We start from the raw sequence: 23,250 nt of genomic DNA, 5'->3' as shown, positions 1-23,250 counted from the left end.
GGGCGCGCTGTGCATCAGAGAAGCTTTGAAAACCAGTTTCATGACTGGCCAGGCTACCATGTGAAAGTTCTGTTTGTTTCTCCTTGATGAAAACCCACCCCCTTGGTTCACTCTACTTCCCTGTAAGCCAACCGCCCTCTCTTCCCCCTTTGATCTCAGCTTGCAGAGGCAATAAAGTCATTGTTGTTTCAAACTCATGGATTCTTTATTAATTCGTCACACAAATGGGGGGATAACTCCCAAGGTAGCACCGGGTGGGGTGGCAGAAGAGGGGAGGAAGGAAGGACAAGACCACACTGCACTTCAAAACTTATTGAATGCCAGCTTTCTGTTGCTTGGCCAGGACTCTGGGGTGGAGTGGTTGGGTGGCCGGAGATTCCCCCTACCACGTTCTTGGGCATCTGGGTGAGGAGGCTATGGAACTTGGGGAGGAGGGAAGTTGGTTACACAGGGGCTGCAGCGGTGGTCTGTGCTCCTGCTGCCTTTCCTGCACCTCAACAATATGCTGAAGCATATCAGTTTGATCCTCCAGTAGCCTCCTCTCATTACGCTGCTGCCACCGCTCCTCTTGCTCCCGCCACCTCTTCTCTTGATCCTGCCACCTCTCATCTCGCGCATCCCTCCTGTCCTCACGTTCATTTTGTGCTTTCCTGGACTCTGACACTGTTTGCCTCCACGCATTCTGCTGGGCTCTTTCAGTGCGGGAGGACTGCATGAGCTCAGAGAACATTTCATCGCTAGTGTGTTTTTTTTGCCTTTTCATCTGCACTAGCCTCTGGGACGGAGATGTTAATGTTGGCATTGAAACATTTTCAGCTGCGGGAGGAAAAAAGGGAGAGTTGGGTTAACCATTTAAAATGGGTTGGCCATTTAAAAGGAGGGGCTAAGGTTTTTTAGGTTAACATGCAGCACAAACCCAACTCACTCCCAATTCTCTGGGATGATTGCTTCACCCCTCCCCCTACCGCATGGCTAACAGCAGGGATGATCTTTTCAGCCATAGGCACACAGCCCAGCAGGAACAGCCACCTCTGAATGTCCCCTTAATAACATTCCCCTATTTTCAGGTGACCGTGAATGATATCACTCTCCTGAGGATCACAGAGAGAGATAAAGAACGGATGTTACTTGACTGCATTCCAGTAGCTTTACTGGCCGCGAACACATCCCAAGTCTTCAGGGCAAATTTATTATTAAACACGCTTGCTTTTAAACCATGTATTATATTTATAAAGGTACACTCACCAGAGTGGTCTTCTCCGCCTTCAAGGTCCGGGAGCCTGGGTTGGGAGGGTAATGTCTCCAGGGTGATAAACAGTTCCTGGCTGTCGGGGAGAACGGTTTCTCCACTTGCCTGCTGTGCGCTATCCTCATCATCTTCCTCATCCCCAAAATCCTCATCCTTGTTGCATGATACTCCCTTGCAGGAGTCCACGTACAAGGGTGGGGTAGTTGTAGAGGCACACCCTAGAATTGCATGCAGCTCATGATAGAAGCGGCATGTCTGGGGGGTCTGACCCAGAGCGGTCGTTTGCGTCTTTGGTAGGCTTGCCTGAGCTCCTTAAGTTTCATGTGGCATTGCTGCGGGTCTCTGTTTTCTTCATGCCCTTGGAGATTTTTTTCAAATATTTTGGCATTTCGTCTTTTGGAACAGAGTTCTGATAGCACGGATTCATCTTCCCATACAGCGATCAGATCCCGTACCTCCTGTTCAGTCCATGCTGGAGCTCTTTTGCGATTCTGGGACTCCATAGTCATTTCTGCTGATGAGCTCTGCATGGTCACCTGTGCTGATCAGCTTGCCACTCTGGGCAAACAGGAAATAAAATTCAAAAGTTCACGGGGCTTTTCCTGTCTACCTGGCCAGTGCATCTGAGTTGAGAGTGCTGTCCAGAACGGTCACAATGGAGCACTCTGGGATAGCTCCCGGAGGCCAATACCATTGAATTCTGTCCACACTACCCCCAAATTCAACCCGGCGATGTCGATTTCAGCGCTAATCCCCTAGTTGGGGAGGAGTACAGAATTCGATTTTAAGACCCCTTTAAGTCGACAAAAAAGGCTTCGTTGTGTGGATGGATGCAGGGTTAAATCGATCTAACGCTGCTAAATTTGACCTAAACTCGTAGTGTAGACCAGGGCATAGTAAACATAGCATTAAAATCCTTTAAACCTTTTATTAAAAAAAAAAAAAAATAGTTAAAGCATTTAAAATGTAGCATTAAATAAGCCTCTCATTTTAAAAATATCCCTTGTTCTCTCCCCTTTTAGCTGGAGAGAGATTTTAGAAGGAAAACCCCCGTTTTACAGTCTTAGGCTATGTCTACACAGCACACCTTACAACAGTAAGGTGAGTTGTGTGGCTGCTCTTTATCACCGACGACAAAATAAAACCACCCCAACGAGGGGCAGTAGCTTTGTCAATGGGAGCGTGGCTCCGGACAACAAAGCACTGTCCACACCAATGCTTTTCATCGCTAAAGCTTTGGTCATTCAGATGGGTCTTTTTTCCCCACACCCCTAAGCAACAAAAGTGCCACTATAGACATAGCCTTAGATAGTAACAAAGATGGTAATAACTGTCCTTTTGTGGAAAAGAGAAGAAGCTGGAGATGTTAGCTGAGATGAGCTGGAGTTGCTATTTTTAAAGTCCAATCCCATTTCATCTCAGGTGTTTGGGATTCAGTTGGAGCTGGTAGGGGGTAGCAAAGTCATCTGGATTCCTCTCTGGTCCAGTCTGGTCTGACATCACTTAGGATTGGGACAAAAAAAGTCCAGGGTCCTAGGAGATGGTGGAGGTGGCAGCCATGATGAAGCTCACTTCAGTAGTCTTCATCTGTTCCTCACCATTCTGCCTTCCCCCCCCCCCAAAGTCTCTCTTTAAGAACCCAACAAAGGAGTGATGGATAGAACAGCCCATCCCCTCATTATTTTGCCCATCAGTTAGGTCTAATATCCGACACCAATTTTGGTTAATTAATTTTTGTTCCACATATTCCGTTTTTACCAAACATGATTTCAACATAATCCTTGAATTTTATCAACATGGCCTTTTTCTGTTAACTAATTTCGTCTGTCTGGTTTTCTTGTACCAGTTTATAACATGCATTATTGAAAGCAACGAGGCATTTTCTATCAATATTTATTACAGGTTATTGTAACAACTTAGGAACTTGCACATACTTTTTACAATTGAGCTTACAATTAGGGTAAATTTGTAGGCTCAATTATCACAACAGGTTCCACAAACAGCCTCATTCACTACATGACCCTGATTCGTTCCCCGAGCACCATCCATCCTGTGCACTTAATGAGAAAGGATTCTGTGGAAAAAGAGAATGTAATCATAAATTAACTACTGCACAACAACACTTATGCACAAGAGGGCCAAATTAAGGTTGCACAGAAATCTAATTCTGACATTTTCTAGCTTTTGATTGCCTGACTTTGCAATCAAAGATCTTTTAAATCCAGGGGGGAGGGGGGGAGGAGGAATATAATTTCCTACTTTTAAAAAAAGCAAAATACAAATTCCATCACATGGAACCACAGATTCCCATGCAAGTCTAGATCAAGGTTGGTACCTTTAGAGCCACAACCCAGACAGTTAACAGGATAACTGATAACAGGAACAGACTTATCTTGTATGTGGACTTCAGTCACTATGGTTATGTCTACACTGCAATTAGACACCTGTCGCTGGCCCGTACAGATTCGGGATCGCGGGGATTGGGCTATGGGGTTGTTTAATTGCTGTTTAGACCTCTAGGTTCAGGCCGAGCTCTGGGACCCTCCCACCTCGCAGAGTCCTAGAGCCCAGGCTCTAGCCCAAACCCAAACATCTACACCACAATTAAACAGCCCCTTAGCCTGAGCTAGGTGCCACAGGCCAGCCAGGGGTGTCTATCCGCATCATAAACATAAATCCTAATAGGAGGATAAGAGACTTTGCCACTGGGTTTCACAGCTATCTGCCAACAGCAGAGGACTATTGGGACTCAAGAGTCCTGGGTTCTAAATCTAGGTTCTGCAGGGAAGTGTATTCTAGTGGCTAGACTTCTGCTGTCTCCTGCTGATGCATCCCCATCTCCCTGATCCCCAGCCTGTCCAATCCTGTCTCCATACCCCTGCTCCCATTGCCACCACCACCAGCCTGCCCCAGTGTTACCCTCCCCACCTCACCTCTCTACAATCAAGCAAGTCAGACTATCTACTCATTCTCCATACCAACCTGTCACCAGCTAGGGGAGCACAAACCATAGCAGCGTTGTCTCCTTGCGGTCAGTTACCAGAGCAGCCCCTCAAGCTGGAACACGCTCAGTTGCTCCGTAAGGATGATGAATGTTCAGTCCAGTCTGCATGCAGAAATTGTGTTGGTATGGCACATGCTCAGTGCAGACAGAATCCTTGGAAACTAATGCTGCCAGTCCCTAACAAACCTCTGCTAAGGATGTGTGCACTGAGATTTTCAGAGGCTTACAATTTAGCCAAAGTTGGGCAGATTGTCACCTGGATAGAAAAGGCATTTTCCTAATCAGTAAGGTGACCCCCCTCCCCCCCCTCGGTCAAACTTCAAATCCCTACTTGAAAGCATGGAGGGACTCTTGTTTTTTAATTAATCCATTGTAAGAATTTAACATGGGGTCACAGAAAAATATATTGTTTTTCCTTTCTCAGAAATAGCTTAACCGTTTTGTTGAAACTTCATCTAGTATGGAACATTTTGATCCAAAGAGCTGAAATTATAAGCAACTAAAAACGGGGTCTTCAAACAAACATTTGACTACTTTAACTAGTGGCAGTATTACCAAACTATGATTATAATATGTAGTTTTTGTAGCTTGTGTGAGAGAGAGGTTCTATAAATTAATTTCGCTTTTGATTAAAGAATGGCTTTAACTCTGACCGAACAGTTGATTTCTAAGCTTTTAAAAAAGGCATCTTAAAATATTTCTATATTCACTTCTAAGTAGAATCATCCAATATGCCTTAGTATTTCTGACCACTATAGATACATAACTATGCAAGGCATTCTGCCCTCCAAAACACTGGGTCTTGTGGACAGAGACCACTATTGGGGGTCAGCCCTGCCATAAACTTGCTGTGTGATCTTGGGCAAAGTTTCGCTAACACTGTTGTGTCAACAAGAGAAATGTTAAGTGAAACTGTTTTGCAACCTTAGTTAGTGCACATACCTGCAACTGTTGTGGGGCTCCTGCACTTTACATCACTTCAGCCAACTTGCAATAAGATTTGTCAGCTGTTCACGGATATGGTATTGTCACCCATTTGCTGCACTTTATCTATTATTACATATCAATACTGACAATCAAGCCTGCTATCCCCAGGCTAGCATGATCAGCATCAACTTGGTTCTGTCCTAGCAAATTTTCTTCAGAGTCTTAGGGGGCCAAAAGAAACTTACAAAGGCACGTAGGAGAGATCTTTCCTCCAATTCAAAAGAATGGCATTCAATACACAACGCAGGTCCCTGTCTGTTCTTGAGTGGGGGCGGGGGGAGGGAGCGATAGCTCAGTGGTTTGAGCATTGGCCTGCTAAACCCAGGGTTGTCGGTTCAATCCCTGAGGGGGCCACTTGGGGATCTGGGGCAAAATCAGTACTTGGTCCTGCTAGTGAAGGCAGGGGGCTGGACTCGATGACCTTTCAAGGTCCCTTCCAGTTCTAGGAGATGGGATATCTCCATTAATTATAATTATTAATTATTATAATTATGACCTCACATTTGCCAGTTGTGAGAAATAAACTTACGGCCAGAGTTGATCCCACATGACAAATAACTAGCGTGCCACTAAAAGTTTTATTAGCCACTAATGGTGGCCTGTACTTTTCCAATGGGATCAACTATCGTGCTTTTTAGCACAATTAGGTGAAAAGTGAATATTGTCTTAACATTGAACCTGTCCTACAAACGGTCTCCCGACAGAGGTTAATAACCTTCTCCCCATCTGTCCAGTTAATAATCTGCACAGAAAGCCAAGAGGTGTCAAAGCATGTACCATTACAGGCATTATCCCCATTTCATTATTTCCAGGACCCAGGCATAAGAAGAAATTACATGTCATGCCAAAATAAGTTGGGACAAATTAAACAGAAAGAACTGGTTTTATCAATCCTGCTACAGGTTCTTTTACCTTCAAATCTGTTGCCTGGATGCAGTTCTGCCCGACACACACTGCTAAAGGGAGTTACGACATTTTGTTCTCTGATAGAAGAGAGACTGATTTTCAGAATGTGCTTGTGAATAACTGCTATAAAAAACAACTTTACTCTGTTTTCAGTTTCCTCCAGAACCCATCCATCTTTGGCCTGAAAACCTTTGAAAGGGAGATCAAAAGCCTTTGCATGGGCCATGAAGAACAAATCCAAATTCCTAACCCAAACGGGTCTTCATAAAAGCCATGGCCAAAGCAAAGGAGCTGGATACAGTTTGGTCCTTCATATGATGCACCCAGCATATGCCCTGACGCCATCTCCTAACCTACTCCAAGAAGGATTCACTAACTTTCTTCCCCGTTCTCCGCCCAGAATGAGTATGGCCCAGGAAGCAGCCCTTATCCACAAAGAAGTTAAAAGGTTCATGAGCACTCAGTAATTGGGGACATTCAGAGTCTGGTATGCAGAGGAATAGGCCTTGTGCCCCATTATATGCAGTTGTTTTGATTCTGTTGAGGATAAATCAAACCTGGATTACCTGAATTACCAAAATTCTGGTAAGAGATCAAACCCTTCTTTGGAAACTTGTACAAAGGGTATAAAAGTCACCAGCCCCCAAACTTCCTTTAGTGCAGAGGTGGAGGAGAGAGGGACAAGAAAGACACGCATTTCTTTAGGCTCTCCAAAACCTTTAAAACTATTAATACTGCTTAGACAACCGGCCACCTAGTGGTAAGTTTCTGTGAATTTACAAATATAAATGTGTCTTACCAAGAGAAATACAAAGATTTAACGACCTAGCAACCCGACAATCAGATTAAGCAATTCTGGTCCGGGTGAAAAACCGGATCTTTATAGCTGATACAAACAGTCTGGGCTTAGAGAAAAACAGAGGGATTTATTTCCTTCAACGTGGCTAAAAGAACTGAGGAACGTACATGGGTGAACCCAAGTTGGCATAACCAGAATCCCTCATCCCCTGGGGCTCTAATCCTGCCAGATTTTCCTAAGAACTTCTAGCTAGGCAAGGGGGGCATGGAGATGACGACTATATGTCCTGTTGAAGCTGTTCCACTTGAGTTAAATATCTGAAGAAACATTGGGCCAGAATTCAGCTATAATGCGGTAAAGCAGCGCTCCGCCCGGGGAGGGGGACTGCGCACTCTGGTGGATCAAAGCAGGTTCGATATAACGCGGTTTCACCTGTAACACAGTAAGTTTTTTGGGCTCCCGAGGACAGTGAGGTAGAGGTGTATTTCTATTTTAAACAAAATTTCCATTTTTTTCCTGGAAAAAAGATAAAATAATGGGTTTTTCCATGCCTTCAAACTTTCCAGAAATTGTGCACCCTAGGCCCTACAATCAATTAGGTTTGTCACGACTGATAAACATTTAACAGGTAAGCATATCATACAAGCATATGCCACAATCTTCCAAAACACAACTTTTTGCAAACAGAGGCATTAGTTCCTGTGTTCTGACTACCTTCATTTCCCTCTCTGAAGTTTGCCAGCCTCCTCTTCCCGAAGAAACACCAAGGTTGGTTCAACATGGAAGCATGGGTGCTACTTTAGAAGTGGCTCGATTCCAATGGTAATGAGAGCTGCATATGTAGTTTGCAATGCACTTTGGGAATTTGAATGATGAATGGCATATTAATGTAAAATTATTTAATGAGACTAATATATCTGCAAACAAGCATTTTTAATATAGGACTTTTTTTGATTCCTTACTTTTTTTTATTATGCATAAAGAGGCCTGAAAGGTTTACTTCAGCTTGTATTTCATTTTAGAAATTACAAAGCCTGATCTACTCTTATTTTGCAGGAGAACCTACTAGGTGTCTTGTATTATTAGATACAACTTTAAATGAAGTGCAGGGATATGAGGGAGGTGGAGATGGTCCTTTAACAAAGCATCTGTTCTCCAAAATGACAGTCACTAAAGTGAAAAAGGTATTAGAAGAGCAAACAAATAGTAACTACAAGTTCTGTCTCTTAACTGATCAATTTTCACTATCTGCGCTCTTCTGATATTTCACTAGTCCTCCACTCATCATATAATCTACAAAGTTTCACAGGAACTAAATGTCAAATGTAAAAAAAAGCAGAAAACAACAACAAAAAAGTTAAGTTGAAGTGACAGTATTCCCTATATTAGATTGACCATCACGATCTGTTATAAAAAGAATTCTTGCATCTTTAAATAAAAGGCCTCCATGGTTTGCAGCAGCATTTTGAAATTTGGCAGGGTACTCCTGGGGTGAAGTGGTTCCTTTTTCTGACCTCATGAAAATCTGTTCTAATTTAGCAGAGTTAGTGTTTAAAATTGTCAATGCCCATCTCCATTTCAAACAGCACAGCTTGCTTATGGCTTCCTGACAAAAGCCTATTCACTATTCCATCACTATTATGCATGCATTATCCCAATTTCCAACTTAAGCAGTCCACACACAGGAGACACTCTGGATGGGACAGAAACCACCTCACCCTTTGACCTCTGGGAAGAGACACTGAAGGGAACCAGGATACCATGATTTCCAAATGGAGGGAGGAGGGTCAAACATACAGACCATAAGCCAGATTGGGCACACAGGACATATCCGGTCTGTGTACAATGTCAGCTTTCATATTAAAAAACCCATTTAGTCCTATGGCTAGAGAAGTTACCTTCCAAATATGAAACAAGCATAAACAATGCAGTGATATCTGCCTGAGTCTGCAGACGGCTTGAAACAATGACAGAAGGGCAACCTAATCCTTCCCCTACTAATCTTATTGGAATGTCAGCTCTAGAACCCAATGATGAAAATACAATGTCACCATTAAGTATTGACTTGCTGATCATTTTAGCAGATGGAAATAGGAGGTGGGAGGGAAGCCCATTGGGTTGGAATTGGAAGTTGCTGCAGAGAGAACAGAAGACTCAAAGATAGGGAAGGCTGAGCAAAACAGATAAAGGAGGGTGGGTAAAGAGAAACAAAGGCCCAAAATAGTGATGGCCAAAAGGGGAGCAGAATTTTCCTCACTGAACCATAGATATGAGAGCTGGAAATAATAAATATTTTGTGTAGTAAATGAAAAACTAAGATCTCTGCAAATCTCTGACAACGGGCATCCCTTGGGCAACGTGAGTAGACAATCCTGAATTTAAACTGTAGCCTATGGATAATAAACATTTAGCCCTCGCCTCTGCATGAGTTTAACACCCGTGATCTAGGCTCACTAATGGAGTTAATTCTGTGTTCTTAATCTTTAAAATTGGGCAGCACAGCATGGGGAGGAGGTGACCAGCCTTCTGTGGAGAAAGAAGTGGTTCAGGACTCTTTAGAAAAGTTGAACGAGTCCACGGGGCCGGATGCGCTGCATCCGAGGGTGCTAAAGGAGTTGGCGGATGTGAGCCATTGGCCATTATCTTTGAAAACTCATGGCGATCCAGGGAGGTCCCGGATAACTGGAAAAAGACTAGCCAGTCTTTAAAAAAGGGAAGGACGATGATCTAGGGAACTACAGGCCAGTTAGCTTCACTATGTCCCTGGAAAAATCATGGAGAAAAATCAAAGAATCAATTCTGAAGCACCTAGAGGAGAGGAAAGTGATCACGAACAGCCAGTATGAATTCACCAAGGGCAAGTCACGCCTGACTAACCTAATTGCCTTCTACGACGAGATAACTGGCTCTGCAGATGAGGGGAAAGCAGTGGAAGTGTTATTCCTTGACTTTAGCAAAGCTTTTGATATGGTCTCCCACAGTATTCTTACCAACAAGTTAAAGTAGTATGGACTAGATGAATGGACTATAAGGTGGACAGAAAGCTGGATAGATCATCGGGCTCAATTGGTAATCACCAATGGCTCCATGTCTAGTTGGCAGCCGGTATCAAGCAGAGTGCCCCAGGGGTCGGTCCTGGGGCTGGTTTTGTTCAATATCGTCATTAATGATCTGGAGGATGGTGTGGACTGCACCCTCAGCAAGTTTGCAGATGCCACTAAACTTGGAGGAGTGGTAGATACGCTGGAGGGTAGGGATAGCATACAGAGGGACCTAGACAAATTAGAGGATTGGGCCAAAAGAAATCAAAAGAAATCTGATGAGGTTCAACAAGGACAAGTGCAGAGTCCTGCACTTAGGACGGAAGAATCCCATGCATTGCTACAGACTACGGACCGAATGGCTAGGCAGCAGTTCTGCAGAAAAGGACCTAGGGGTTATAGTGAATGAAAAGCTAGATATGAGTCACAAGTGTGCCCTTGTTGCCAAGGTGGCGAACGGCATTTTGGTCTGTATAAGTAGGGGCATTGCCAACAGATCGAGGGACATGATCATTCCCCTCTATTCAACACAGGTGAGGACTCATCTGGAATACTGTGTCCAGTTTTGGGCCCCACACTACAAGAAGGATGTGGAAAAAATGGGAAGAGTCCAGAGGAGGGCAACAAAAATGATTAGGGGACTGAAGCACATGACTTATGAGGAGAGGCTGAGGGAACTGGGATTGTTTAGTCCGCAGAAGAGAAGAATGAGGGGGGATTTCATAGCTGCTTTCAACTACCTGAAAAGAGGTTCCAAAGAGGATGGATCTAGACTGGTACCAGAGGACAAAACAAGGAGTAATGGTCTCAAGTTGCAGCGGGGGAGGTTTAGGTTGGATATTAGGAAACACTATTTCACTAGGAGGGTGGTGAAGCACTGGAATGGTTACCTAGGGAGGTGGTGGAATAATCTTCTTGAGAGGTTTTTAAGGTCAGGCTTGACAAAAGCCCTGGCTGGGATGATTTAGTTGGGGATTGGTCCTGCTTTGAGCAGGGGGTTAGGCTAGATGACCTCCTGAAGTCCCTTCCAACCCTGATAATCTATGATTCTATGAAAATAGAGCAAAGCCTTAACAGGCTCTACATGTGGGAATAGAACCCAGATCCAAATCTCAGTCACATACATAATAAACTTGATGAGGGACAGCATGAGTATTTTTTTATGGCAATACTGTCTGTAAAATGGAACTAGAATTCTGAATATGTAACCTGCTGTTTCAATGCACTGTGTCCTTTTCCAATGGCTGGGCCACATATCTTCTCTGATAGCTAACTTATTTAGTCCTTTAGCTGTGGTATAGGTCCGTGCTGTAGTGTTAAGTATTTACAGATCAACAAATCCTGCTGCTGGTGCATGATGAGAGTTGGAGCTGTTAAAGTTGCAAAAGCAAGTTCTGTTAGGTGCCATTTTTCTTTAAAGTATAGGAAGTTGAATACAAAATTACATTAAGCACTCAAAACTTAGGAAATACTAGAATTAAGTTTGTCTATACAATCATAATTCTGCCCTGATGTGTGTATTGATAATACATTCTTTTAATGAGATGATCAAATATTGTTTCCATGGGATCCCTTCTTTACTCAGGCAACTGAATGGACAGCACTCAAGGAATTAATCAGTGCTGTGTAGCGACTGCAGCTGTTGTCTGTAAAGATCCCTTCTCACTTGTTCTAAATGTAGGGGATTGCAGGAAGAACAAGTTAGCAACAGCCACCTGGGTGAATTTGGTTCTATCCCTACTTCTGCCAGACTTCCTATGTGATAATGGACAAGACACCTCAACATAAAGTTTGCATATTCACTACTGCTTATGAAAGCAATGAAAACTCAATATGCCCAGCTCTGGCAGTAAGACTGAAGAAATGTCCACAGGGGTATCAGGTAGGGGGCTGTCCTGACTCCTAACCTCACCCCTCTGCTGATTCACTATATGGTCCTGGACAAGTATCAGAGGGGTAGCCGTGTTAGTCTGAATCTGTAAAAAGCAACAGAGGGTCCTGTGGCACCTTTGAGACTAACAGAAATGTTAGTCTCAAAGGTGCCACAGGACCCTCTGGTCCTGGACAAGTTACTGTGCCTCTCCATCACAGTTTCCCCAGTCCACAAAATAGATATAAAATGTCCCCACATACATTTCAAGTGTTTTGTCATAATGAGTTAATGTCTGTATGGTGCTTTGTATATATGAAGTCCTATGAAGATGCTAACTATTCTGAAAAATAAGGTCCTAGGTGTCCCAACTTGGGAAATCATTAGCAAGGAATGCAAAATTAGTAAAGACTTCAAGTTATGGCCTTAAGTCTCCCTGTGTCTCAAGTCCCAGTCTGTTAAATGAGAATAAATACTCTGCTATCTCGCAAGGGAGTTGAGAAGAAATATTCACTAATGTTTGTGAGGCTCAGATTTGTAAGGACCACAGAATAGCCATGAATAAATAAATAATTGTATTTTCACTGTAGCATGCTGTGAATAAGGTACTGGGCTAACCACTGAACAAGGATTCAAGGAAATACTGAAGAGCTGCCTTATTCCCTGAGCACCATCCATCTTGTACAGAGAATGAGGCAACGATCCTGTGGAAAAAAACCAGTATGTGATCACGTAATTAAACAATTTTATCATAATGCATATGCAGAAGGGGGCAGATTTAAGCTTGCACAGGCAAATGTAAAGCTGGCATTTCCTAAGATTAGAGTACTTTACTGTGCAAACTAAACATGTTTCCAGAGTAGACTAACTTTACATGCGAATAGATTTTTAAGGCCAGACTGGACCATTATTTTCATCTAGTCAGAGTTCCTGCATAACAAAGGCTGTAGAATCTGGGTAAGCTACAGCATTTTTCTTAGAAAGACATTTTGATTTAAAGATTTCAAGTGATAGCAAATCAACCCTCCACACATTGTTCCTTCGGTTAATTCTCTTCACTGTTACAAGATTTGCACCTAATTTCTAGTCTGAATTAGTCTAGTTTCAAGCTGCTGGATCTTATTATTATACCTTTGTTTGCTAGATTAAAGAGCACGCTATCAGAAATCTTTTCCACATGTAGGTACTTACAGACCAAGGTCGAGTTACCTCTTAACCCAAAAAGGGCATTAGCCCATTTTACACAGAAAACACTGAAATTACCATACCAGGGCTGAAGCCCGGGGCCCTGAACCCTGCCACCTTGGGCTGAAATTGAAACCTGAGCAACTTAGCTTTGCAGGATACCCTGTGGTGTGGGGTCTTGGGCACCAGCCCTGCTTGCTACCCCCTAATGCCAGCTCTAGCTTTTTATATGCAGAAAAATGTTGTTGTGATACAGGTGGGCTGTGGAGTTTTTAACAACATGTCAGGGGGGCCCCAGAAAGAAAAAGGCTAAGAACCCCTGATCTAGCCATCTCGGAAAAGGGAATTAGGGAACAAGTAAAGTTGCCTAATTAGGGAAGAAGGAAAGTTATTTTTCTGACCTCCCTTAAATAGGAATTAAGGACATAACATAAGAATGGCCATACTGGGTCAGACCAAAGGTCCATCTAGCCCAGTATCATGTCTTCCGACAGTGGCCAATACCAGGTGCCCCAGAGGGAATGGACAGAACAGGTAATCATCAGCATTGATCCACACACGCCACCCTGTCACCCATTCCCAGCTTTGGCAAACAGAGGCTAGGGACATCATCCCTGCCCATCCTGGCTAATAGTCATGAACTTACCTAGTTCTTTTTTTGAACTCTGTTATAGTCTTGGCCTTCACAACATCCTCTCGCAAAGAGTTCCACAGCTTGACTGTGTTCTGTGAAGAACTTGTTAAACCTGCTGCCTATGAATTTCATTTGGTGACCCCCTAATTCATGTGTTACAAGGAGTAAATAACACTTCCTTATTGACTTTCTCCACACCAATCATGATTTTATAAACCACTATCATATCCCCCTTTAGTCATCTCTTTTCCAAGCTGAAAAGTCAGTCTTATTAATTTGTCTTCATATGGCAGCCGTTCCATACCTCTAATAATTTTTGTTGCCCTTTTCTGTATCTTTTCCAATTCCAATACATCTTCTTTGAGATGGGGCAGCCACATCTGCACTTAGTATTCAAGATGTGGGCGTACCATGGATTTATATAGAGGCAATATGAGATTTTCTGTCTTATCTATCCCTTTCTTAATTATTCCCAACATTCTATTAGCTTTTTTGATTGATGCTGCACTTTGAGTAGATGTTTTCAGAGAACTCTCCACAATAACTCAAAGATCTCTTTCTTAAGTGGTAACAGCTAATTTAGACTCCATCATTTTATATGTATAGTTGGGATTATGTTTTCCAATGTGCATTACTTTGCATTTATCAACACTGATTTTCATCTGCCATTTTGTTGCCCAGTCACTTAGTTTTGTGAGATCCTTATGTAACTCTTCGCAGTCTGCTTGGGACGTAACTATCTTGAGTAGCTTTGTATCATCTGCCAATTTTGCCACCTCACTGTTTGCCCCTTTTTCCAGATCATTTATGAATATGTTGAATAGGACTGGTCCCAGTGCAGACTCCTGGGAGACAGCACTATTTACTTCTCTCCATTCTGAAAACTGACCATTTATTCCTACCCTTTGTTTCCTATCTTTTAACCAGTTACCAATCCATGAGAGAACCTTCTCTCCTATCCCATGACAGCTTACTTTCTTAAGAGCCTTTGGTGAGGGACCTTGTCAAAGGCTTTCTGAAAATCTAAGTACACTATATCCACTGGATCCCCCTTGACCACATTCCTGTTGACTCCCTCAAACAATTCTAGTAGATGGGGTGATTCTCCTTTACAAAAAAATCATGCTGACTCGCCCCCAAGAAATTATGTTCATCTGCGTGTCTGATCATTCTGTTCTGATTGAATGTTTTTAAATGGACAACCTACCCTAAATTCTCAATTATTGAGGGACAATCTTCACTCCTTGATATGTTTTGCTTTCCACAACCAACGCTCCATATAAACTTTTCATAAGTGATGTACTCAAATACTTGGATGCTAATATCTAAACTGTATTGTTAATTTTATTCACCTAAATTTGGGTTATTGCTGATTATGCACTACATATATCTTATGACTTCAAACAAGCTTTGTATTTGTGGATAATCTAAGCACTATACTCAGATGTACATTCTTTTCTTACCCTGTGTACTATATAATTTTTTAACATTAGTTTTAACCAGTTTGCCCGGTACTCAAGTCAGACTTACTAACCTATAATTGCCAGGATCATTTCTGGAGCCCTTTTTAAAAATTTGGTATCACATTAGCTATCCTCTAGTCATCTGGTACAGAAGCTGATTTAAATAATAGTTTACAAACCACAGTTAGTAGTTCTACAATTTCACATCTGAGTGCCTTCAGAACTCTTGGGTGAACACCATCTGGTCCTGCTGACTTATTACTGTTTAATTTATCAGTTTGTTTCAAAACCTCCTCTAATGACATCTCAATCTAGGACAGTTCCTCAGATTTGGCACCTAAAGGGATGGCTCAGGTTTAGGAATCTTCCTCACGTCCTCAGCCGTGAAGACTGATGCAAAGAATTCATTTAGTTTCTCCTGGCCTTATTATCCTTGAGTGTTCCTTTATCATTTCCACTGTCCAGTGTCCCCACTGGTTGTTTAGGCTTCCTGCTTCTAATGTACTCAAGAAAAATTTTTGCTCTTACTTTTTGAGTCTTTGGCTAGCTGGCTTGTACAGTAATGCATGAGAGTTTATATTGCTTTTTTTTTTTTAATTCTTGCTATTATATCTCTGTATGATGTTCTTACCCATATACTCCATTCATTTTTGAATCCTAAGGTCTTTGCTTCAGTGATATTCTTAAATATTTATTTTCTTCACCTTGATTGTGGCTAAGTCAGCCAGATCTCATTTACCAGTTGTTTCCCAAACAATGTTTTGTATAAACAATGTCACTTCAAGTAGGTTATTCTTTACTTTGAGGCAACAGCTTTAAACCAGTGAGAGCATCCAAGGTATGCAAGGATTGGCCCGCATTGTGTTTCACTATTTACATTACAAGATGCATTATTTGGTAAGCAGTTTATAACACCAGGAGACAGCATGGTTTAGTAGAAAGGGCACAAAACTTGGGAGTCAGGAAACCTGGGGTCTCTTTCCAACTTTGTACAAGATCACACAGTAGATCAGTGTCAAACCATTTCCAAATCCTTATGCCTCAGTTTTCCCATCTGTAAAACTGAAATGATACTTACATTTCAAGATCTATAAATAAAAAGTGCTATACAGAGATCTAAATATTTTAGAAGTCATTGCATTTGTCTTCACAGCCTCATGACAAATCAAAAAGACTACTTATTTCATCATCTTTTTGCATTGTTGATATCACCACAATACTTGATATCGCAATGCAGGTGCATGCATTCCCCACATATGCAATGAATATGCCAAGGTAACCACAGATACAAAAATGCATTTCTAACAATGATTTTAACCTGACATCGTCCCTTTAATTTATTTTACAAAGCCATTCCAACAAACTGCTTTGGACTCTACAAATGTTGCATTCTAGCAAAGCCTGATTAACAGAAAATCTCATTACCAGCCATATCACTGCGTGATGCATAACCTTTCACCTCTTGAACTATCAGAGTCTGCTTCCTTTTTCCTGAACAGACATTGATAGAGGCACAAAAAGTAGATGGTGCATCTTCTCAACAAAAGGCAAATCCTATGAATTAATATTCCTATCATCAGGAGGGCTGGTTACTTTGCACTGCAGATGTCTATAGCAGAATTTGAAAAATTACCAGACACTAAGAGGAAAGATGTACCACCTGGAAAATGCCATGCAGAGATGCATACCTCAAAAAGCTACGGAGAAGGATGGAGACATACCTTCCAGTGTGCTGTTCACAGACCCTGCTTGGGGCTTCAAATTGGGCCTGATCTACACAAGTTTTCCCAGCATAGCTAGATTCTTTAGGATCATGACAGAAAAAATGCCAGCAAAAACCCCAGTGTTGATGTAGTTATCAACGAGTGCTTTTGTCGATATATGCTACATCTACACTGTGATTTACCAATATAACAGGTGACCTAGTATTGTCAACTAGGCCTTATGTATCAGCCACTGTCTACAAGATAGCCAATACGTTTTAAACCCTTCTCTAGCTACTGGAAAGAAGAAATATTTTAATTCTGAATTACTCTAGCACAGTGGCTCTCAACCTTTCCAGGTTACTATACCCCCTTCAGGATTCTGATCTGCCTTGAGTACTGCCAAGTTTCACCTCACTTACAAATGACTTGCTCACAAATTGAGACATCAAAATACAAGTGTCACAGCACACGATTACTGAAAAATTGCTTACTTTCTCATTTTTACACATAATTATAAAATAAATATTTTATTTACATTTCACTGTATAGCATATAGAGCAGTATAAACAAGTCAGTGTATGAAATATTAGTTTATATTGACTTTGCTAGTGCTTTTTATGTAGCCTCTTGTAAAACTAGGCAAATATCTATGAGTTGATCTAGCCCCTGGAAGACCTCTGCATACCCCCAAGGATACATATAGCTCTGCTTGAGAACCACTGTTCTAGCACTCCCCCAGCCTCATGGCTATTCCAAAGGTAGGCATTTTCTTGATTTATCACTTCTTATGGCTCCATTTTCTGTCCTCCCCCACCCCCAATATATTCCTCCAGTGCTTGCATGTATTGCTAATGACAGTAGCTCCAGAGAGAACCTGACCTAGTTCTTGTCAGTTTTACTGCCTCCCCTTCTGAACAGCAGTAATGGTAGGAAAGATCCTGATCAATTTTTGTCTTGTCACTTGGGAAAGCTATGAGCAGCAACTAAGGCACCAGAGTGGACTGCCTACCGATCAGAAAGCCTGTATTCTATAGGTTTACCCTACTTTCACATTCAGATTGTTTTTAGTCAAGTGACAAATCTAATTTAGTTTTAAATGAGAGGCAAGGGTTTAAAGTAAGCATGACAAGCAGATTTTTCAAATCCTGCCAATAGCATATATTACCTAAGTGTAGATTCAGGAAGAATAGCCTTAGTGCTCAAACCTATTTAACACCTTACACATATTTAAATCAGCACAGCCCATGAACATTAAAGAAAAAAAAATACAAGGTTTAGGATTTTTTTTCTAAAATTCACCTTATGCTTAAAATTATTGGAAGACTAATAAGATTTACATTTACTTCAGGCAGGGAGAAGTACATTGTATTTAATAAACTCCATAGCCTATGCCGGGGAAATAGAGAGGGTAAAAAAAATATCAATCTAAAAAGACACATCGCCAAACTATGTTGGGCAAAAAAGGGCGAGGCACCTTCGAGGGCCAGGTCTGGGAAGAAGGGATGAAGGTAAAGAAGGGCCCACCAAGGGCCAGGAACCCCGATCACAGAAGGGGGGGGGGGGGGTTTCTGTACGTTGATTGCGACGAAGTGATCTGCCCCCGCCCCTCCACAGGGCTCAGCCACTCTGAACCAGCCCTTTTCGGCCCGCTGCCGGGCAGGGCTCGAGTAAGAGGAACCACCTCGTGCCGTCACTAGTGAGGACACAAGAAAGGACGCAGGGTCCCTTTGTCGGGCTCCATCGAGCAGGGGGGGGCGGGTCCCCACAGGCGGGTCCCCACCCCCCGACTCGCCCTTCCCAGCCACCATTTTATTCCCAGTTGTTGCCGCCGACCCCAGCCACAGACGAGCCGAGACACCACCCACTAGGACTAGGCCGCCCGTTCACCCTAATCCCCTACTCCTGGCCCCTTCAACCCCGCGGGGCAATCCCAGTCGCCATTTTGTTCGTGCCCCCCTCCGCCGCCTCTGCCCCCCTGCCCAGCCGCCGCCATTTTGTGGCCGCTCCCTCCCTTTTCCCCCGGCACTACCCGGCCCGCCCGTCCTCCCGGCTCTCACCATCATAGCGCTCAGCCTGCTCAGCTAGCTTAGCCTGGTACACAAGGTCCTCCCGATCGTCCATGTCCAAGAGACGGGGCGGCGGCGGGGACTACACGGGGTGGATGGAGCCTGATGAGTCCGGGATGCTCAGCCGCTACCAGCTCACTGTTCTCCTGGCAAAGATGGCGGCGGTAGCACCGCCTCCTGTTATATCCGGGTACTTCCGCCAGCGCACGCATGCGCATCGCGCATCCCACCATGGCAACAGCGGCTCCCTGACAACCGGCGGGAGGAGAGCGACTCAGGGGTGGGGTCCGACAGGACGTCACGTCTCTTGCGGCTGCCAGGTCCCGGAAGCGTGCGGGAAGGGAGCTGTTGCTGGGCTACGAGGAGTAGGGCCCTTGGCACTGTGATGGCGATGTGAGGGTGAGGGGCTGCGGGCACTCTTAGGATACAGCGGTTGAGGATCCCCTGGAACTGGAGGAGGAGGCGATGCGGGGCCTCTGGCGCTCCTGGGAAATGAGGGAGAGACGGGGACCTGAGGTGTTAAATGGGAGTTTAGGATATAGGGGGTGAAGTGCCCTTGGCATGGATAATGGCGAGTAAGGGGGCCTCTGGCACTACTGGGAAATGGGAGGGACAGGGGCCTGTGGCACCCAGATATACGGGGGGGCTGAAAGGCCCCTGGCACTGAGATTTTGGGAGGGGTAAGGATTCCTTGGTAGTGGGTTGTGGGTTTACATGATACATAAATGTAACTACAGTGACCACTGAAACTACTGATTTATGCCAACACACTCATTTTTACTGTTCCCTTGTCCCCTCACACCCATTGTGTGTTCATTCACCTGTTGCATTTTGTCATAGCCCTGGAGCTCTGTGGGGCGACAGGGGATGTCTGTCCGTGTTACTCATTTACAATTAGAGAGACACGGTGGGTGAAGTAATATATTTTAGTGGATCAATTTCTGTTGGTGGCTATGTCTACACTAGCACCTTTGTCAGTATAACTTATGTTGTAAGATAAGTTACACTGTCAGAAACACCAGTGTGGATAGAGCTATGTCATCGGGAGGTGCTCTCCTGATGAAATAGCTATTGGTGCTCATTGGAGGTGGTTTAATTATGTAGACGGGTGAGTTCTCTGGATCGGTACAGCTGTGCCGCTGTAAGCTCACTAATGTATACGTGGCTGGTAAGAGAGACAAGTTTTCAAGCTTACCAGAGGCATAACTAGGCATTTTAGTACCTGGGGCGTGCAAGCATATTTGTGCCCCCTTCCAGATTTTTTAAATAATTTTTCCACCCCCTGTAGATTTGTGCCCTGGATGGCTGCCCAGCTTACCCTACCCTGGTTATGGCCCTGCAGCTTACATAGAGCGCTTCTTCAGGTCTGAGGAAAAAAACACCCAGCATCGCTTCACAGCTAAATGCAAGGTGGAACAGATTGTTTTGCATAAGTAGTTAGCACATATTGTAAGGGACCATTCAAAGTAAGCAGAGTAGTCTGTTAATACCTTTGGAGTCATATGACAAATAAAAGGGGTTAGTGTGTTACAGATTGTTGGAATAATCCAGAGTCTCTGTTCAGTACATTATGTTTAGTATCTAGCAAAGTAATTAATTTAAGATCCCAAGTTCATCTTTTGAAAGTGTTTGGGTTTCTTTGAGGATGAAGACTGATACGGCTGCCCTCATAGTTGTGAAGAAAACCTTGAAAATGTGACCCAGGGGTCACATAAGGTTTCAGCCCTAGAATGCAAATAAAAAATTCCAAATTTATTATTTGTTTTTAATATAATGATTTTGGAGGGCCTTACTCATGATTTTTAAATGCTTGGTGTTAGCAATGCTAAGGTTTGAGAAGGAAACGTATAGCACTGATCAATTTCAAGTAAACACAGCAGTAATTTTTTACTTTTTCATAGCCATAACTTAAAAGACTTTCTCATGGACATCTCCCCTCTAATTTGTAAATAATATCCTTGTGGCAACTACAGCAATTGTTTCCATGAAGAATTAATATTAGAAAAGTATGTACAGTTTTGTTTTTATTAATAGATTATAAGGTCAAAAAGAGACCACTGTGATCAGCTAGTCTGACTTCCCACACAAAGGCAATAGGACTTCCTTGAATTAATCTCTGTTTGAATCAAACCATATCTTTTAGAATAACTTCCAATCTTGATTTAAAAATTTCCAGTAATGGAGATTCCACCACAAATGTGGCTAAATTGTTCTAATGATTAATTACTTTGTTACAAATTTGTGCCTAATTTCTAGACCAAATATACTTAACTCCAACTTTCAGTAATTGTTTTTTGTTATGCCTTTGTCTGCTAGATTGAAGAGTCCTCTATTATACAATTTCTGTTCATTATATAGGTATTTATACATGGTATCACATCACCCCTTTACCTTCTCTTTTATAAGATAAATGGGTTGATCTCTTTTAGTTTTTCACTAGGAAGTACGTTTTCCAGTGCTTTAATCATTCTCATGGTTGTTCTCTGAATCCTCTCCAATTTGTCAACATCCTTCTTGAATTGTGGGCATGAGAATTAGACATGGTAATCACGTCAACTACAGTAACTTTTCACTTAAAGACATCCTCGTTAACATTTACGTTGCTGATCAATTAGAGAACATGATCATTTAAAGTTGGGAAATGCTCCCTTCTAACATCGCTTTGTCCACTGCATTCAGGAAGAGCAGCCCATTGCAGTTAGCTGGTGGGGGCTTGGAAACAGGGTGGACCGGCAGCCACCCTATCAGCTCCCCACTCCCCTAAGTTCCCTGTGCAGCAGCTGCCCAGCAGGCTAGCAATTGCAGCTGTCCTTCCCCCGACTGCGATGTGCTGCTCCTGCGCTCTGCCTTGGAGCTGCTCCCTGAGACTCCTGCTTGCTGGGGGGGTGGGAGAGGAGGGGATGTCAGGGTGTCCCCCTCCCCCCTGCACCCCACTTACCCCATCTTCCACAGAGCAGGGGGGACATAGGACAGGGTTCAGGACAGAGAGAGCTTGCTGGCAGCAGCAGCTGCTTCCTCAGCAAGCTGATCTAATTAACAAGGCAGTGTACTTAAAGGGAAAATGCACATCTCTCTCACACACACAGTGTGTGTCTCTGTCTGCAATGCTCTCTCCCCTCCCTCCATTCCTGCTGCCTTGCAGACTGTGAGAGTTAACCCTTGAGGGCTCAGCCAATTGCTAGTTCATCAGTGGTTTGAGCATTAGCCTGCTAAACCCAGGGTTGTGAGTTCAATCCTTGAGGGGGCCATTTAGGGATTTGGGGCAAAAATCTGTCTGGGGATTGGTCCTACTTTGAGCAGAGAGTTGGACTAGGTGATCTCCTGAGGTCCCTTCCAACCCTGAAATTCTATGATTCTATCATTTAGCAGTAAGGCATATCCCACCTTCTGACTCCTCCACCTCAACCAAGCTTCACAATCATCATCACTGTGTACTAGTATTAAATTGTTAGTTTAAAACTTATACTTTGTGTGTGTATGTGTATATATATATATATATATATATATATATATAATATAGTCTTTTGTCTGGCGAAAAATAATTCCCTGGAACCCCCTCATTTACATTAATTCTTATGCGGAAATCGGATTCACTTAACATGGTTGCATTTTTCAGGAACATAACTACAACGTTAAGTGAGGAGTTACTGTACCTTACAGAAATCACAGGGTACGTCTACACTTACCGGAGGGTCCGGCGGCAGGCAATCGATGTTCTGGGATTGATCCCGGAGGTGCTCGCTGTCGACGCCGGTACTCCAGCTCGGCGAGAGGAGTACGCGGCATCGACAGGGGAGCCTCCCTGCCGTGTCTGGACCCGCTGTAAGTTCGGATTAAGGTACTTCGAATTCAGCTACGTTATTAATGTAGCTGAATTTGTGTACCTTAGTCCGAAGTGGGGGGTTAGTGGGGACCAGGCCTAAGTATATTACAGCAACACTATTACCTATATTAATCAAACTTGTAATCTTGTAAAAAAATATATATTAAATTCATCTGACTGGATCTATTTGCCATAATCCATTATTGATTGACCTAAATTATATGACTTTCCTTTAAGTCTTTATTAACCAAATTCCGCATCTGCTGCATCATTATTTCACCTGGAAGCAATGTCAGTCTGACAGGCCTATAATTACCCAAGCATTCTGTTTACTCTTTAAATATTGGCACAACATGAGCTTTCTTTCAGTCTTCTGGAACTTCCCCACCGCTCCCAGACTTACTGAAAATCAACATTAATGGTCCAGCAAACTCATCAGTCAGATCTTTGAAAACTGTTGGATACAAATTAGACCTGATGATTTTTAAATGTCTAGCTTTAGTAGCTGCTGTTTAAC

At 43.1% G+C, this 23,250-nt stretch overlaps 1 protein-coding gene and 1 long non-coding RNA gene across 3 annotated transcripts in view; both read right to left on the bottom strand.

Moving 5' to 3' along the window:
* Window positions 1-19,103, bottom strand: part of YWHAE (tyrosine 3-monooxygenase/tryptophan 5-monooxygenase activation protein epsilon) — a 77,653-nt gene extending 58,550 nt beyond the window's left edge. The window contains exon 1 of one of the 2 annotated variants that reach the window (XM_042858073.2): window positions 18,902-19,103. In XM_042858073.2, the coding sequence (XP_042714007.1) occupies window positions 18,902-18,965 (64 nt within the window). In that variant the 5' untranslated portion in view covers window positions 18,966-19,103. The remainder of the gene's footprint in view (window positions 1-18,901) is intronic. The other variant, XM_042858074.2, reaches the window with a different exon arrangement.
* On the bottom strand, window positions 187-18,878 carry LOC122174464 (uncharacterized). The gene is made up of 3 exons (XR_006176317.2): window positions 6,153-18,878; window positions 1,246-4,355; window positions 187-816 (listed from the first exon to the last, which is right to left on the bottom strand). It is a non-coding gene; the product is annotated as an uncharacterized LOC122174464 (long non-coding RNA).
* Window positions 19,104-23,250: the final 4,147 nt, after the last annotated feature.

The sequence above is a fragment of the Chrysemys picta genome, chromosome 19 (genome assembly GCF_011386835.1).
Source record: "Chrysemys picta bellii isolate R12L10 chromosome 19, ASM1138683v2, whole genome shotgun sequence".
NCBI lineage: Eukaryota > Metazoa > Chordata > Testudines > Emydidae > Chrysemys > Chrysemys picta.
This window is presented reverse-complemented; position numbering and strand designations above follow the sequence as displayed.